The sequence below is a fragment of the Pelobates fuscus genome, chromosome 2, assembly GCF_036172605.1.
Source record: "Pelobates fuscus isolate aPelFus1 chromosome 2, aPelFus1.pri, whole genome shotgun sequence".
Classification (NCBI taxonomy): Eukaryota; Metazoa; Chordata; class Amphibia; order Anura; family Pelobatidae; genus Pelobates; species Pelobates fuscus.
The window spans coordinates 352426988-352442995 of record NC_086318.1 but is presented as its reverse complement, the minus strand read 5'-3'; the positions used below and the strand labels follow the sequence as shown (position 1 = coordinate 352442995).

Here is a 16008-nt window from a genome sequence, read left to right as displayed (position 1 = left end):
AATGTTGACAGATTTTATTAGTTTTTAAAAGGTTTTTTTTAAAAACACCTTATCTAGGCAAAAAATAATGGGGATTTAGTTACATTATATGATCATACATTGCATAAGCCTGCCACAACGTCAATGTACCCCATCTTTGGCAGGTCCTACTCTCACAGTCTAATGTCTGCTCTTATGAGATTAACCCACTTACTTGGGAAAAAAATTCCATCTGAGGCTCTCTGCAGTACAAGGCTAAATAGGGACCTAAGATGAGGCACCTGTGACAGGGAGGGGTGCAAAACCAAGGAGTTGGCTAGACTCCCAAATATATATATATGGAACATGGGGGGGTGGTTGCACTCACCTGAACATGCTTAAATGGGGTGCTGCTGGGGGCCATATTATACAATACACAATATCCAGCGCACTCTCCTATCTACTAAACAGCAACTTCAATGTTGACAGATTTTATTAGTTTTTAAAAGGTTTTTTTTTAAAAACACCTTATCTAGGCAAAAAATAATGGGGATTTAGTTACATTATATGATCATACATTGCATAAGCCTGCCACAACGTCAATGTACCCCATCTTTGGCAGGTCCTACTCTCACAGTCTAATGTCTGCTCTTATGAGATTAACCACTTACTTGGGAAAAAAATTCCATCTGAGGCTCTCTGCAGTACAAGGCTAAATAGGGACCTAAGATGAGGCACCTGTGACAGGGAGGGGTGCAAAACCAAGGAGTTGGCTAGACTCCCAAATATATATATATGGAACATGGGGGGGTGGTTGCACTCACCTGAACATGCTTAAATGGGGTGCTGCTGGGGGCCATATTATACAATACACAATATCCAGCGCACTCTCCTATCTACTAAACAGCAACTTCAATGTTGACAGATTTTATTAGTTTTTAAAAGGTTTTTTTTAAAAACACCTTATCTAGGCAAAAAATAATGGGGATTTAGTTACATTATATGATCATACATTGCATAAGCCTGCCACAATGGAATTTTGGATGGAATTTTTTCCCAAGTAAGTGGTTAATCTCATAAGAGCAGACATTAGACTGTGAGAGTAGGACCTGCCAAAGATGGGGTACATTGACGTTGTGGCAGGCTTATGCAATGTATGATCATATAATGTAACTAAATCCCCATTATTTTTTGCCTAGATAAGGTGTTTTTAAAAAAAACCTTTTAAAAACTAATAAAATCTGTCAACATTGAAGTTGCTGTTTAGTAGATAGGAGAGTGCGCTGGATATTGTGTATTGTATAATATGGCCCCCAGCAGCACCCCATTTAAGCATGTTCAGGTGAGTGCAACCACCCCCCCATGTTCCATATATATATATATATATATATATATATATATATATATATATATATATATATATATGATATATACAATTCGTTGGAAGTTTTGCACTCCAGCTCTCCTTCCAGTGCCCGGTGCTCAGCTGCACATAAACATAACATCCAAATGAAAGGCTAGCACTCAAGGACTTCAATATCAAAAGTAAAAACTTTTAATCCGGTTTGTCAGATAGTCGACGTTTCAGTCCACCGTTGTGAACTTTCCTCAGGACATAAAAACATATATATGATTAGATACTGATTAGCGCAGCACCGCAATTGTACTGCATGCGCACGGGACGCCAATGATTCCTTATATTGAAACGGATTTGCTGATACTATCAATAATAACTGGATAGTATAACATTCTTGTGTTAGGAATACATATTCCTTATTCTTTATGCTAGAATTTGGCTTTAAAGGAAAACTATAGTGCCAGAAAAAACGAAGTTCTAGTGCCCCGATTTCCCCCCCCCCCCCTATATATAATATGTGTGTGTGTGTATATATATATATATATATATATATATATATATATAATCTTATATATGATTTGTCATTCAAAAGTGTATTTTTATATTAATATATACATATAATTAAATTACACACGTGTGTGCGTGTATGTATATAAATATATATAATAACTATATATATTGCATATGTATTATTATAAAAAATCTAAATTAAAAATAAATAGTAAAAATGAAAAGTTTTTTTAATTTATATATATATATATGTAATTTTATTCTAACTGTATTTTGATATATATATATATATATATATATATCTCAAAATACACTTAGAATGAAATATATAAATAATAAGAAATATACTTATGTCTATATACATAATTACATAAATAATTCACGTAGACTTCAAATATGTATATATATTTAAATTCTACGTGCATATTTATGTAATATTTTTACATCATTGAGTAATTGTATTGATTGCAATTTGGGGGACTTGCCTGACAACCCAGGCCAAACGTCCAGATAATTTAATTTGCTAGCACTAAATTTAACCCTGTAACTATCCAAGACACCCTAAAACCTGTACATGGGGGGTACGGTTTTACTGAGGAGACTTCGCTGAACACAAATATTAGTGTTTCAAAACAGTAAAACCTATCACAGCGATGATATTGTCAGTGAAAGTGACGGTTTTTGCATTTTTCACACACAAACGGCACTTTCACTGATATCATTGTTGTGGTACATTTTACTGTTTTGAAACCCTATATTTGTGTTCGGTGAAGTCTCCCGAGTAAAACACTACCCCAACCACCCCTTGCACAGGTTTTATAGTGTTTTTGAAAGCTACAGGGTCAAATATAAGGCTTGATTTTCAGTTTTTTCACATTGAAATTAGCCAGATTGGTTATGTTGCCTTTGAGAGTGTGGAAGAATTCTCGGGTCAGAGATGATGCAGGGACACTCCAGACACAGGTCGTTGAAGAACAAAGGCTATTTATTGTTTTGCAGCTGAGCACACATTTACAAGATAACATAGAATATATACCACAAATGACATACTCCAGACGTATACAAAAATTACACCCACATTACTATAGTTACTAGGGATGGGCATGGGCAAAACATTTGTTTCGGCTCGGCACTTCCTAAATTTGGGACTAAGGCACTTCGGTAATTGCCTAACCCCTAACCTAACCCTAACTTTCCCCTAACCCCAACACCAGGGTTAGGGTTAGGGTTAAATTCATGTCATCATTCCCTTCATTTTCCCTCCCTCCCCTGTTTTGCCACTTTTCAGAAATCCGAAGCACTTTGGCACTTTCAAAATTCGTCAATTCGGTTTGGTTCGACAATTCCGAAATTCGCCAATTCGGACATTCTGAAACGAATCGCACATGTCTAATAGTTACATCCAATTATTAAACTAAAACGTATCTCTTACATATGTTATCTAATAGTGGGCGTTCCTGACATTCCACACATGCACCCTGGTTCTAGATAGTTGCACAGTAGTTTTAACCATGTGAGTACTGAGCTTTTCTTAAACATCCTGTAGCTTTTACCACAAGAGCATATGGTAGCCCAGGAATGAGAATTACCCCCATGATGGCATACTATTTGCAAAAGAAAGACAACCAAAGGTATTGCAAATGGGGTATGTTTAGTCTTTTTTAGTAGCCACTTAGTCACAAATACTGGCCAAAGTTAACGTTCATATTTGTTTGTGTGTCAAAAATGCAAAAAACTATTTTGAACGCTAATTTTGCCCAGTGTGGCTACTAAAAAAGACTGGACATACCCCATATTGAATACCCTGGGTTGTCTACTTTAAAAAAAAAAAAAATAATATGTACATGTGAGGTGTAATTCAGAGATTTATGACAGATAACCGTGTTACAGTGTCACTATGGATAAATTAAAAAAAAGATATATTTTGAAACAGCAATGTCCTACTTGTACTTATAGCCCTATAACTTGCAAAAAAGCATGTCAACACTGGGTGCTTTTAAACTTGGGAAAATTTGGAATCTATTTAGCACTTTTTTTCATTAGTTTTTGTAGAGGAGTAAATGATTTTTCAAGTAAAAGTCAAAAAACATGGTTTTGTTTTTTTTCTTCAATTTTTCACCATATTTTATTATATTTTTTAAAGTAAGTTATATGAAATGATACAAATAATGGTATGTAAAGAAATCCCTTCTTGTCCTAAACACAAACACCACGAAAGTGTTAAAACAGCCCTGGTCCCTAATGTACAACATGGCCAGAACAGTCCGGTCCATAACGGGTTAAATGGGAATCTAATTTTCTTATTTGTCAACAGGCAAGCATTCATTTTGTGTCCATATTCATTTATTGGAGTCATGTAGATCCTGCTCTGATTTAAAGTGAATGGAGACACCAAATCATCTCATCCACTTGGCTGTTCTACTAATTTATTGGGTGTTGTTTCCTGTAGTAGGTCCTGTCTTACATAGTTTAGGGACTAATACAAATTGTGTGTTCTCTGTCCTTCAGAAAGTTAATTGATCTGTCTCTCTAACTTGATTAATTCCCATGGGGATGAAATAATTATATTGAGTTGTGAGATAGGAAAAAAAAACGTTTGGATGACCGTTTATCTTGTCTTGACCTTATTAATTTTTAGAAGGTTTAAATAATCCCTTTATTTATCCAACAATGACTTGAAAACATTACATATTGAAGAAGAGTGGAAAAGAAACATAATTGTCAACTGAACAATACACTTAATATACAAAAAAAGAAAACCACAGGAAACCGCAGATCTATCACAGAAAATAGCGGACCTGGAATAGCATCATAAAACCACACTAGATGATAAACAACTGGTTTCAGCCAGGGCAGGCCTAAATTCACACCTCTCCCAAAGGATCGCCTTTCAATTCTGATAGGCACAGAAAACATTTTACGAGTATGGTAACAAAAGCGGTAAGATACTGGCAAAAGCCCTGAGGAAATCCAGGCAGAAAATCTTCATATCAGAAATACAACGGAACCTCTTGAGTCACCCCGAAGTCAATTGCTGAGTAATTCCGGCTGTTCTACGAATCCCTGTACAATCTCCCCAAACACGACACAGACACCAGAGACCCTGACACAAGCAGAACCGCTGCCCAAAAAATGTATCTAACCACACACCTTAAATCCAGGATTCATGCAGACATGATCTGCTGTAATCGGGTCCTCCAGGGAGCAGAAGAGCTGTCCTTGGCTTTGAAATTAGCCAAAAACGAAAAGAGCCCCTGACCTGATGGCTTCACCATCAAATGTTATCAAAACCTACTTCCAAACACTAGCACCTCACCTACTTGGCATGTTCAATGTGATTAAGGATGGTGGGACCCTCGACCCCAATGCGTTAATGGCACACATTGTAGTGTTGCCAGGGGAAGGTAAAGACCCCAGAACGTGCCCAAGCTACAGGCCAATCTCCCTGTTGAACGCCGACCTGAAACTCTTTGCGAAGATTCTAGCACTCCGCATCCAACCCATCCTGCCAAAACTGATTCACGCAGGTCAGTTGGGATTTGTAAAAAAAACAGGGAAGCCAGGGACAACACCACCAACGTAATCAACCTGATACACGCAGCCCAGACAAGATCTACCCCCTCACTCCTGGTATCCACTGACGTGGAGAAGGCGTTTGACAGGGTGGATTGTACCTTCTTGTTTGTGACATTGCAACAACTGTGAATTGGCCCGAACATGAGAGCGTGGATCGAAGTTCAATACAATAAGCCTTAGGCACGAGTCTACGTGAACAGCAAACTGTCCAGCCCGTTTATGATATGAAATGGTTCCCGACAGGGATGCCCTCTCTCGCCCTTGCTGATTTTGCTTAACTTGGAACCCTTTCTACATGCGATTCAGGAGCGATCAGACATCAAAGGCAAAGGAGGCAAGTGGGGAGAAAGCAAGATATCGGCCTATCCTGACGGCTTGCTGTTCACAGTCTGGAACCCGCAATCTTCACTCTTGGCCATCATGCAAGAATTCAACAAATACAGCTCTCTCTCAAACCTGCGAATCAATTACACAAAATCCGAGATATTGCACTTGGGCTGTGACCGCACTTTAATCGCATCCCTGAAGACGCAATTCTCATTTCAATGGTGTAAAGACGCGATCAAATATCTGGGCATATGGCTCACTGCAGCGGAGTGGTCCGGAACACATATCACCTGACTCGGAAGAGTGAATGTTCTTAAAATGAATGTACTACCACACTTCCTATATCTACTACAGACGCTCCCGATCTTTGTCCCCCAGACCTCCTTCACCCAAGTATGTAAGGCTTTTAACAATATGTATGTCAAAACAAGACTGCCAGGATAAAATGACATCCTAATGAAACCCAAACCACTGGGCGGACTGGGTATCTCACTGATCTGGTCAAATATCACCAAATTATAAACCTACAACGCATCGCCGAATGGTCCTTAGCACCAAAGGACAAGCTTTGGATCGCCATAGCTTCTCAACACTGCCACTACATACGCTTCCCTGGCAACCCCCATGAAAGACGTTGAGACCAGACAGGAGCCACCCCACGATAGCTGCCACCCTGGCTATCTGGAAGAGGATATCTGACAAGCTGAACCTTTCGCCACCTATCTCACCCCTCTACCCCATCACTGGCAACCCATCGTTCCGCATCATCAACTCCACACGAACCATGACCAGCCTCAGAATGCCATCACCCTGTAGGCTCCAATATGTGCTAGCCAACGGGAACTTCATCCCACTAACAGAACTATACCCTTCATCCCAGAACAGAACAGATACCCGAACTCCCGAGTCTACTAACACACTTCAGATACCACCAGCTAGTCCGCCTGCTTTAGCAAATCCCGAATCTGCCCTCAGCAGCGCAAACACTTACTACGTTTGAAATCATATGCACCCAATCCGCACCCCCACCACACGCCTGAACTCAACACATTGAAGTCTCAACTACCCTATTTCGTCAGGCATTGGGAGACCTTGGTCACCCCTTGACGCAAGAACAATGGATTAATGCCTTCACAATGACACATAAAACCTCCATCAGCATGAAGTACCAAGAATCTGGATCCAAAATTATATCTCACTGGTACAAAACACCTGAGAAACTTGCCTTCATGCACACCTCGTGTGCGCCGGAGTGCTGGAGATGTGGCAGTTGGCTTGGCAGGCTGTTCCATATCTGGTGAGTCTGCCCCCGGATTCACCCCCTCTGGGGGGAGGTGCACCGTATAGTCTCCACACTAACGGATAACTCGATTGACCTCTTCCCGGAGAGCTATCTGTTCCACCTGACCCCCCTACCGCTGGCTACTTACAAGAAGACAATCACCCCATACCTGATCAATGCAGCGTGCAGCCTGATCCCAATGCATTGGATGAAGACCGCAGCTTCCTCCATGGACGATTGGGTCAATAGAGTTAGAGTATAGAGTAAAAAATGGGTCGCAAGAGAATACTGAGAACGGGCAGCAGCTGAAATAGCCTGCCCTTCGGTCGGTCCCCGCTCAGTTCTCAAGCTGCTCTCCACAGAGTTAGAGTGTATGCGGTCCATTGAGGAACTTATCCTGATTGCAAGAGGTAGACATCAGACATACCAGAAGATCTGTTTTCATTGGCTTTGGTGGCTGACGACCAGATAGGTGTGTCTAAGACCCCACAGGACGAACTACGAGGCGTGGTGGAGTAGGGGCGATGACATTCGCCCACCAACCCACCCCTTATCTCCCACCCCTCTGCTTTTTTTCTTCTCTCTTCTCTCTCTCTCTCTCTCTCTCTCCCACCCCCCACCCCTTTCTCTCTGAGACCCACCGGTACTGCTCTAAACCCAATCCCCACCGCCTGATCCCTAATATACACAGAAGGGAATGAAGTCCACGCTACCATAGACCATAGGTATGCCCCTCCCTTGGGTCACCTCTCAATCTCCCTATCCCACCTCTAGCTGTAGCACTGCCAATGAGCTACCGATGAGCGGTGATGATGAATTGGGGAACACAGACCCACCCTGTATCAGCGCACCTGCTCATAACGATCCCCATGCCAACCTGTCACCAAATATGGGACCTAGGTGTGACAATCAACGAGCATGCTCCTATAGACTCCCATGTAAATCTGGCATTAATTATGTGAAATGTTGTAATGCTACTTTCCTGCCCCCTCAGTACTCACAACACCCAGGATACAGTCAATATTACTCAATCTCGCTTTGCTCACGACCCAGAGATAATAAACCTTGACCTTGACTAAACCACAGTCGTGTAGAAAACACTGCATACTCCCAGAGATACCGGGGTTACTTCCCATTTCCATTCTCACGTTATACTATCCTAGCTTATTTATTCCTCCTACACTCCCTATAGTATACCTGCCAATGAACAACCAACTTCTGTATGCTTGAGTTGATGTTTAGCAACTTATCCAGTATCCAGTGATGCACTATTTCTCATAACTACTGGTATACGGTCATATGTGTTTGCTCTCACCCATAGAGGTCATATAGCCTGAGTATTATCCAAGCTAAGCATAAACTGCTACTTTTACTGTTCTATTTCTGTTTTGCTTTTTGTTTTTACTGCGAGAGCAGATTTAGTGTTATAGTATGATATAATGCCGCTTTACTGGCATGCCTTCGGTGTATTTGCCTTACTTGTATAACTCTATATCATGGTGTGATACCTTTCGGATACTTATACAGTTACAATTATATTGCTTTTTTTAACCCCTTAAGGACCAAACTTCTGGAATAAAAGGGAATCATGACATGTCAAACATGTCATGTGTCCTTAAGGGGTTAATGTATATATCTTTCAAACTAATGCTATTATTGTCCATTACTGTTCATAAGCTTGTACCAACAAACATTTTCTTGAATAAAAAAAAAAGGAAAACCGACCCACTTTAGAATATGATAAATCTTATGCAAAATTACACCACAATTTTTATTTTTTTGATTAAGATCTTCATGGTCAAATATTTTTATTTGCAAATATATCCTTTTATAAAGTGGGGTCCCAGTGCTGTGTACCACTAAGTGTGACACCATATATCAAGTGATAACTGGGGTTCCCCAGTTACCAGCAGGTAAACCGTCTCTGGTGGTAAAATGCATGACAGATGTTTGCCATTAAGAACCCTTAAGGGTGGGACAGCCATGACGGAATAATTCTGACATGCATCACTGAGGGGATCATTCGTACTATTTATAAAGTGACAATGTTATTCACAGTACATATTCCCCTACCCCACATATCGTCAGTCAGTCCCCGATCTCAGTGATACCCACACTTATATACATAAGCATGTATGGGAAAAAATGGCTTTGGTCATCTACATGTGTGGGTACAGGTAAATGCCTATATGCAAATAGGAACGGGGGCATATAGATCTAGGACAGGGGTAGGCAACCTTTTAGCAGCACTGTGCCGATATAGGATTGTGATGTCCCTTAGCGTGCCGATCCTATTTTTTTTAAATTGAGGTGTGTATGCTGCCGTATTCTGCTTGTGTTATTTTTACTGTAATTGCTTTGTATCGTTGTATTTGTGCGTATATGAGCTATTATATTGTATATGTTCAGGAGTACTTTATGGTATCGTGTATGATACCTATGAATTTGGGCTGTGTATGAGGGCTGCTTGTGGAATTGTGTGTGGATGGATATGTCACATTGTGTGTTTGGTAGTGTGTGTATGTGTGGGGGCTGTTTGGGGTATTGTGTGTGTGTGTGTGTGTGGATGGATGGATGGATATGTCACATTGTGTGTTTAGTAGTGTGTGTATGTGAGGGGCTGTTTGGGGTATTGTGTGTGTGTGTGGATGGATATGTCACATTGTGTGTTTGGTAGTGTGTGTATGGGAGGGGCTGTTTGGGGTATTGTGTGTGTGTGTGGATGGATATGTCACATTGTGTGTTTGGTAGTGTGTGTATGTGAGGGGCTGTGTGGGGTATTGTGTGTGTGTGTGGATGGATATGTCACATTGTGTGTTTGGCAGTGTGTGTATGTGTGGGGCATTGTGTGTGTGTGTGTGTATGGATATGTCACATTGTGTGATTGGTAGTGGGTGGGGGCTGTTTTAGGTATTGCATGTGAGAGGCTGCATGTGGGGTTGTGTGCATGTATGTGGATAGTTAGTGGTGTTGCGTTTGTGGGGATTGTGTGTATGTTTGTGTATGGGCTGTTCGTATTATTTGTATGAGGGGAGGGTTTATTGTGCATTTTTGTCTAAATCTAGCAGTGTGGGTGGCTTCCTTGGGTTCCAGTGGGGACCAGGCAGGCCAGGTACAGCTCAAGTATAGGAGATGCAACAGCAGCTGCGTGCTGCTCTATTACAGTGTGGATTCCCATTCACAAGTGCTGGGAGGAAGTGATCTGAGATCACTTCCTCCATGTGCCGCAATGCATAAATTGAGGATTGTCCTTTACCACCTCTTCGTATTAGCAGATATCTGAAGTTTCACTGGGACTCCTGATAGCCAGAGCCTGTTTGGCTCTAGCAGCCCTGAGTGCCGTGCAAAGTCGCCTTGAGTGCCGTGCATGGCACTAGTGCCGTAGGTTGCCTACCCCTGATCTAGGAAAAGGGACACTATAGCTTTAGAAATACAGGTTTGCATTGCTAACACTGCAGTGTTCCTTTAAGAGCTTGATTTTGCGGCATGAAATCTGCAATTATTTATTTGTTAGTTTAGCAAATTAATTTGAATGTGGAGGAAAAAAGACCATAATTCAATAAAAATACTTTTTTTGTTGTTGTTGTTTGTGTGTGTGTGTGTGTGTGTGTGAAAATATTTACATTTATGTGTTTAAATGCTACTTTCATTTACTTCTCACTGTATTTTATCTAATAGGTATTTGTGCATCTCAATGACCTTTATTCAGTGGTGGGATTTCCAATAATGAGGTAATTGATGTTATTCTGTTTGTTTTATTTTCTGTTTATTTAAAAGAACGCTTCAAAATGGATATTGCTTTCAATGTACCTATAAATGTTTAGATACATTCTTGCAACTCTAACTCCAGAGTGTCCATTGAAAATTACATTCTAAGAACCATAACTAGTCCTTCTCATTGGGTAGGGTGCAAGTTTATTTCCAGTGTCTTCATCTGTCCATTTCATTACAGCTACAATATCTTTATGAAAATGTCTGCAGTTCTATGCCCATCCTAACCCTCTATGAGGCCATAAGGGAAACTTTTTTTTTTATTATTATTATTATTATTTATTTTTTATATATATATATTTATTATATCTTCTATACAAGTTCAAATCTTAAAGGGTTACTGTGTTGATTAACGTTTTGCCCCCTTGCCAGGATTCTCTTACACTATCTATCTATCTATCTTACCTCTACACCTTCCAAAAAGGAAGTATAAATGTATAATTTAACCATGCATTCTTCATTATCATTGTTCTTTAGGCAGCCTTTGGCAAATAGAGCATATATTCAGAGTACAGGTCTGCGATCTACAACTGCATGGGCCATGGTGACACTTGCTGAAATCAGTGTAAGTGGAATATATTCTAGGGCATGCAGCTAGTATATTTATTTTAGTATATTTTCTCTCTGTGATGTATACAAAAAAAAAATATATGAAGGTACTAAATAACACCCCTAAGTAGTTTTAAAGGGCTAAGATAAAGAGAGTGCAGGAAATAGTAGTGGAGGAAGAGAAGACTTTATTTAAAGTATGGACCCTGGTTAAATTTCTAACTAGGAAGAATCAGAGTTTGCAGGCTGCTATTTGTTTTTATGCATTGTATGACTATAATCTTGTGAGTGGAATTATAGTTGTACCCAGAACCATTTGTTCACATTTTGCTCTTAGTTGGTTGTCCTCTATTTTCAAAGGTACCATACTGCCACAAGAGTTTCCTTTTTAGGTTAATGGGTAAATGTTCAGCTTTACTGATCAAACACAGGTCTCGTATATCAATTGCCAGTGCAAAAACATGCACAAATACTAGAGTATGCTTTGTGGGTTGGTGAGTCTGCATGTGGGAAGAGTATATAAGAAAAACAGAGAAGAATGGATTGGCGAGAACTGTGGAACACAGCAAAGGGAAATAAAGAGAGGATACATTTATTTGTACGTTTCCTCAAGTCTTCCTTTGCATTGAGGTTATACTAGGGGTTTTAAAATAATATTGTATTATTCTTGTTGACATGCCATTTTGTCTTATCTTACAGGCCAAAACTGTTGTCCTTGATCCTATGTGTGGTGTTGGAACAATATTGTTGGAAGCTGCAAAGGAGTGGCCTGTATGTTAATAAGGGTTTTTATTGACTTAAAATATCAAAAGTTCAATTTGTTGAATATATATTTTGCATAATTAAATTTAATTTTAAGTCCACTGTTAATGTAAATTTGTACTTTTTAAGATTTGCATTAATCTTTCTCTTGATAGGGTTACATATATGAAAACAGACACTCTGTGTTGGGGTGTGTGTGTGTGTATATATATGTATATATATATATATATATATATATATATACACAAAATACAGAATCCAGCGCACTCGCTTATTCACTAAACAATGATTTCAAATCTTAGAGATTGTAATAGTTTAATTTAAAAACACCTCACCTAGGCAAAAAATGATGGGGGTTTAGTTAGCCTCCCAACTACGTCAAAGTACCCCATATTCGGCAGGTCCTATCCTAGTAGCAGCCTAATGCTTGCTCTTATGAGATTAATCCACTTACTTGGGAAATGCTTCCTTACTGGGACTCTCTGCAAGTCAAGGCTAAATAGGGTCCTCCCAATATGTAATCAAGATGGGAGAATCAAGAAGGGGGTGGTTAAAAACCAATCCACTTAATGGGACTCCCTGAAGTGGAGCGCTAAATTTGTACTTACCCCTACACCCAGGGGTATTTAAATCTCAAACGGAGATAAACATGGAACAGAAAATAGGAGAAGATACAATAGTGAAGTATATCAAGGAATAATACACAAATTCTTAAATACAAAAAACAAACTCACAAATATAGAGCCAAGTGAAGGACTCGCACAAATCTCAAGCGTATTGGTGTGCATCAGGAGACACCTTCCCCTTTAACTGGTTTCCTTTCCTTCAGTACTCAGAAAGAGAGAAAATCACAGTGAGAAGCGCGGAAGCGCCTCTAGCTGCTGTCACTGAGACAGCCACTAGAGGCTGGATTAACCCATAGGTAAACATAGCAGTTTCTCTGAAACTGCTATGTTTACAGCAGAAAGGGTTAATCCTAGATGGACCTGGCACCCAGACCACTTCATTAAGCTGAAGTGGTGTGGGTGCCTATAGTGGTCTTTAAGATCCTTTTAACCTTTCCTGGTAAGTTGTATCCTACAATCCACAAACCAGTTTAGTAGCCCTTCTCTGAACTCTTTACAAAGTATCAATATCCTTCTGAAGATATGGTCTCCAGTACTGAATACAATACTCCAAGTGAGGTCTCACCAGTGTTCTGTACAATGGCATGCACATTCCTCTCTTTCTACTGCTAATGCCTCTCCCTATACAACCAACTCTGTTGCTTTCAGTAGTGCAACTTTTAAATTATCCCATTTCTCCTGAACTCCATTTAAACTGCTCAGTCTGATAAGGACTCCGTTACGCATATTCTAATTTTAGAAAAGTCTGTTTTTCTAAAATCTAAAACTTTTGTTTTTGTGTGGTGTGACCACACTGACTGGTGATCACTAGATCCTAAACTTTCACCTACAGTAATATCTCATACTAAATCTCAATTTTTTAACACTAAATCTAGTATGTCCTCCTTACGAGTTGGTTCCTCAGTGACTTGTTTTAGAGACAATCCAAGTTGGGAGTTTAGCATATGTGTGCTCCTGGCACAAGCAGCTGTTTTGGTTTTCCAGTTCACATCCAGAAGATTAGTCACCCATGATAATAACTTTGCCCTTCATTGTCATTTTAGCTATTTCCTCAACTAGTAGATTATCTAACTATTCTATTTGTCCAGGGGGCCTGTAAATCACACTTACACAAGTTACTGTGTGATTTACAAATTCTAACATAACCCAAATGGACTCCATGTTCGTCTCACTAACTTTTGTTAGCTTAGATTTTATGCTATCCTTCACATACAGGGCCACCCCTCCCCCTTTCTTGCCTTCTCTGTCTTTTCTATATAAAGAGTACCCTAGTATTGCTATATCCTGGTAATTCTTCTCATTATACCATGTCTCAGTAACTGCCACTAAATCTACATTCTCAGTTGCCATTATTGACACAAGTTGATGAATCTTATTCCCTAAACCGTGATCATTTGTAGACATGACTCTAAACTTATCATTTTTTAACACACATTTGCTACAGTTACTTTCTGTCCTTACTTTGGGGGTCAATTGGATTGATGTTTTATCACCCTTTTGTCCCCCCTCCTAGTTTAAATACTTTCTAGCAAAACCTCTGAACTGCTCGCTGAGAACATTTGTTCCATTTTCCAAACCATCTTTTTTGTACAGTTAATTTGTATTCCAAATAGAGCTACCATGAGAAACAAAGCCAAATCCTTGCTCCCAACACCACTCACCAAGCCACAAATTAAAGTCCCTAATACACATCCACCTATCGTTCTGAGTGTTATGCACAGGCAGAACTTCAGAGAATGACAGTGTGGACACAACCTGCCGTATATCATTGGCAAGAACACAAAACACTTCCTTTACCTCAGAAACCTCATTATAAGCCAAATCATTTGTCCCAAGATGGACGAGTACATCTAATTCCCCTTCCTGCTCTGCTTGCTTCACAATATTACAAATACGTCTCCTGTCTCTGTGAGCAGTAGCTCCAGGAAGACATCTCACAAAGCCACTATTGTCCAACTCCACACCTCTTAAGATAGAACCCCCAACAACAACTGCTTTCTATGAGGCCTCACCTTGTCCTTTTTGTCATTGGCTGCACTCTTGCTCACCTTAGGCATAGAGGATGATGGTTCCACACACTCTGTGCCTGAGCCTGTCTCCGTAACACCACTATAATCTGATAGTGCAGAAAATGAATGATGTGAAAACACAGACTGTGCAGTATGCCTTTTGTCCACATCTCCAAGTCTACCAGATTCTAGATCAGCCATTCCTAGGACATCCCTGCGGCAGTGGATTTGCAACAGTCCCAGCCTGAGTTTGTTTAACAGATCATTTACAAATCTCAGACTTCAAAAATACAATCTCCTGCTGCAATATAGAGAACTGTCTACAGATTAGACAACATCCAAACCTCCCAAAAGCAATGCGTGAAACAAATGCACAACAACTATTACACTGAACGAAGTCCACCTTCTGTGTACCTCAGACTACCTCCAGTACTTGGCCATATCCATATATGTCCTTTACAATTTTGTGATAGACATGTCCAGGTTGGTCATCACATGAGGGAAGAAACTTGAAGACACGGGTTGGAGAAAGATGTGAGGAATGGAAAACAGAAATGGGGAAGTCAGGGAAAATGATTTGGGTCTTGATTAAATATATGTTTGGATAGTTTTTTGAAATTATTTAACATTTTTTAATAAAATTTTAAAATGACTTTGTTTTTGAAAATTGTTTTATTTTTTGATATGATCTATTTTTGAAAAAAATCTTTTCAAAAGTTTGTCGAAAAATATTAAATCGAGGCCTAGGTTAGCAAAAATTAGAGGACTCAGTGGGTGGAGAAAGACCACAACTAGAGCAAATGTGGTTAATAAAGATGATGGAGAGTGAGGACACCGATATAGATATATATTTATTTAGTTTTGTATACATTATTATAATGAGTGCCCACTGTGCCCAGTGTAGCAAGTGTTTCATAGAAATCTTATTACAAGTTTATTTTTGTACTAATAATTTTTTTTAAATGTCAAGTTTTAAATATGAGATCTACTGTAACACTCATACCATTTTCATTTTATGGTTTTAACTGTATTGTATTTATCATCGTTAGTTTTTATTTTATTTAACAGCATGTACACTTCCTGGGAATGGATATAAATGCCTCACAGTTGAAAAATGCAGTTGATAATGTGAAGGCAGCTGGTGTTGAAGGCTCAGTAGAGTTTCTGAAAGGATCGGTTTTAGGTATGGTACATTGAATTTTATTATGGTATCTATAAATGATAAAAATTGCATAAATTATAATTGAGTCTCTCTCTCTCTCTCCACTAATTGAATGTATA

General features: G+C 39.4%; 1 protein-coding gene across 1 annotated transcript in view; it reads left to right on the top strand.

Annotated features, from left to right (window-relative positions):
- THUMPD2 (THUMP domain containing 2) overlaps positions 1-16008 on the top strand; it is an 80442-nt gene that overhangs the window by 57868 nt on the left and 6566 nt on the right. Inside the window, exons 5-8 of the mRNA XM_063443638.1 lie at positions 10689-10741; positions 11259-11346; positions 12030-12101; positions 15796-15910. Of these exons, the coding sequence (XP_063299708.1) occupies positions 10689-10741; positions 11259-11346; positions 12030-12101; positions 15796-15910 (328 nt within the window). The remainder of the gene's footprint in view (positions 1-10688; positions 10742-11258; positions 11347-12029; positions 12102-15795; positions 15911-16008) is intronic.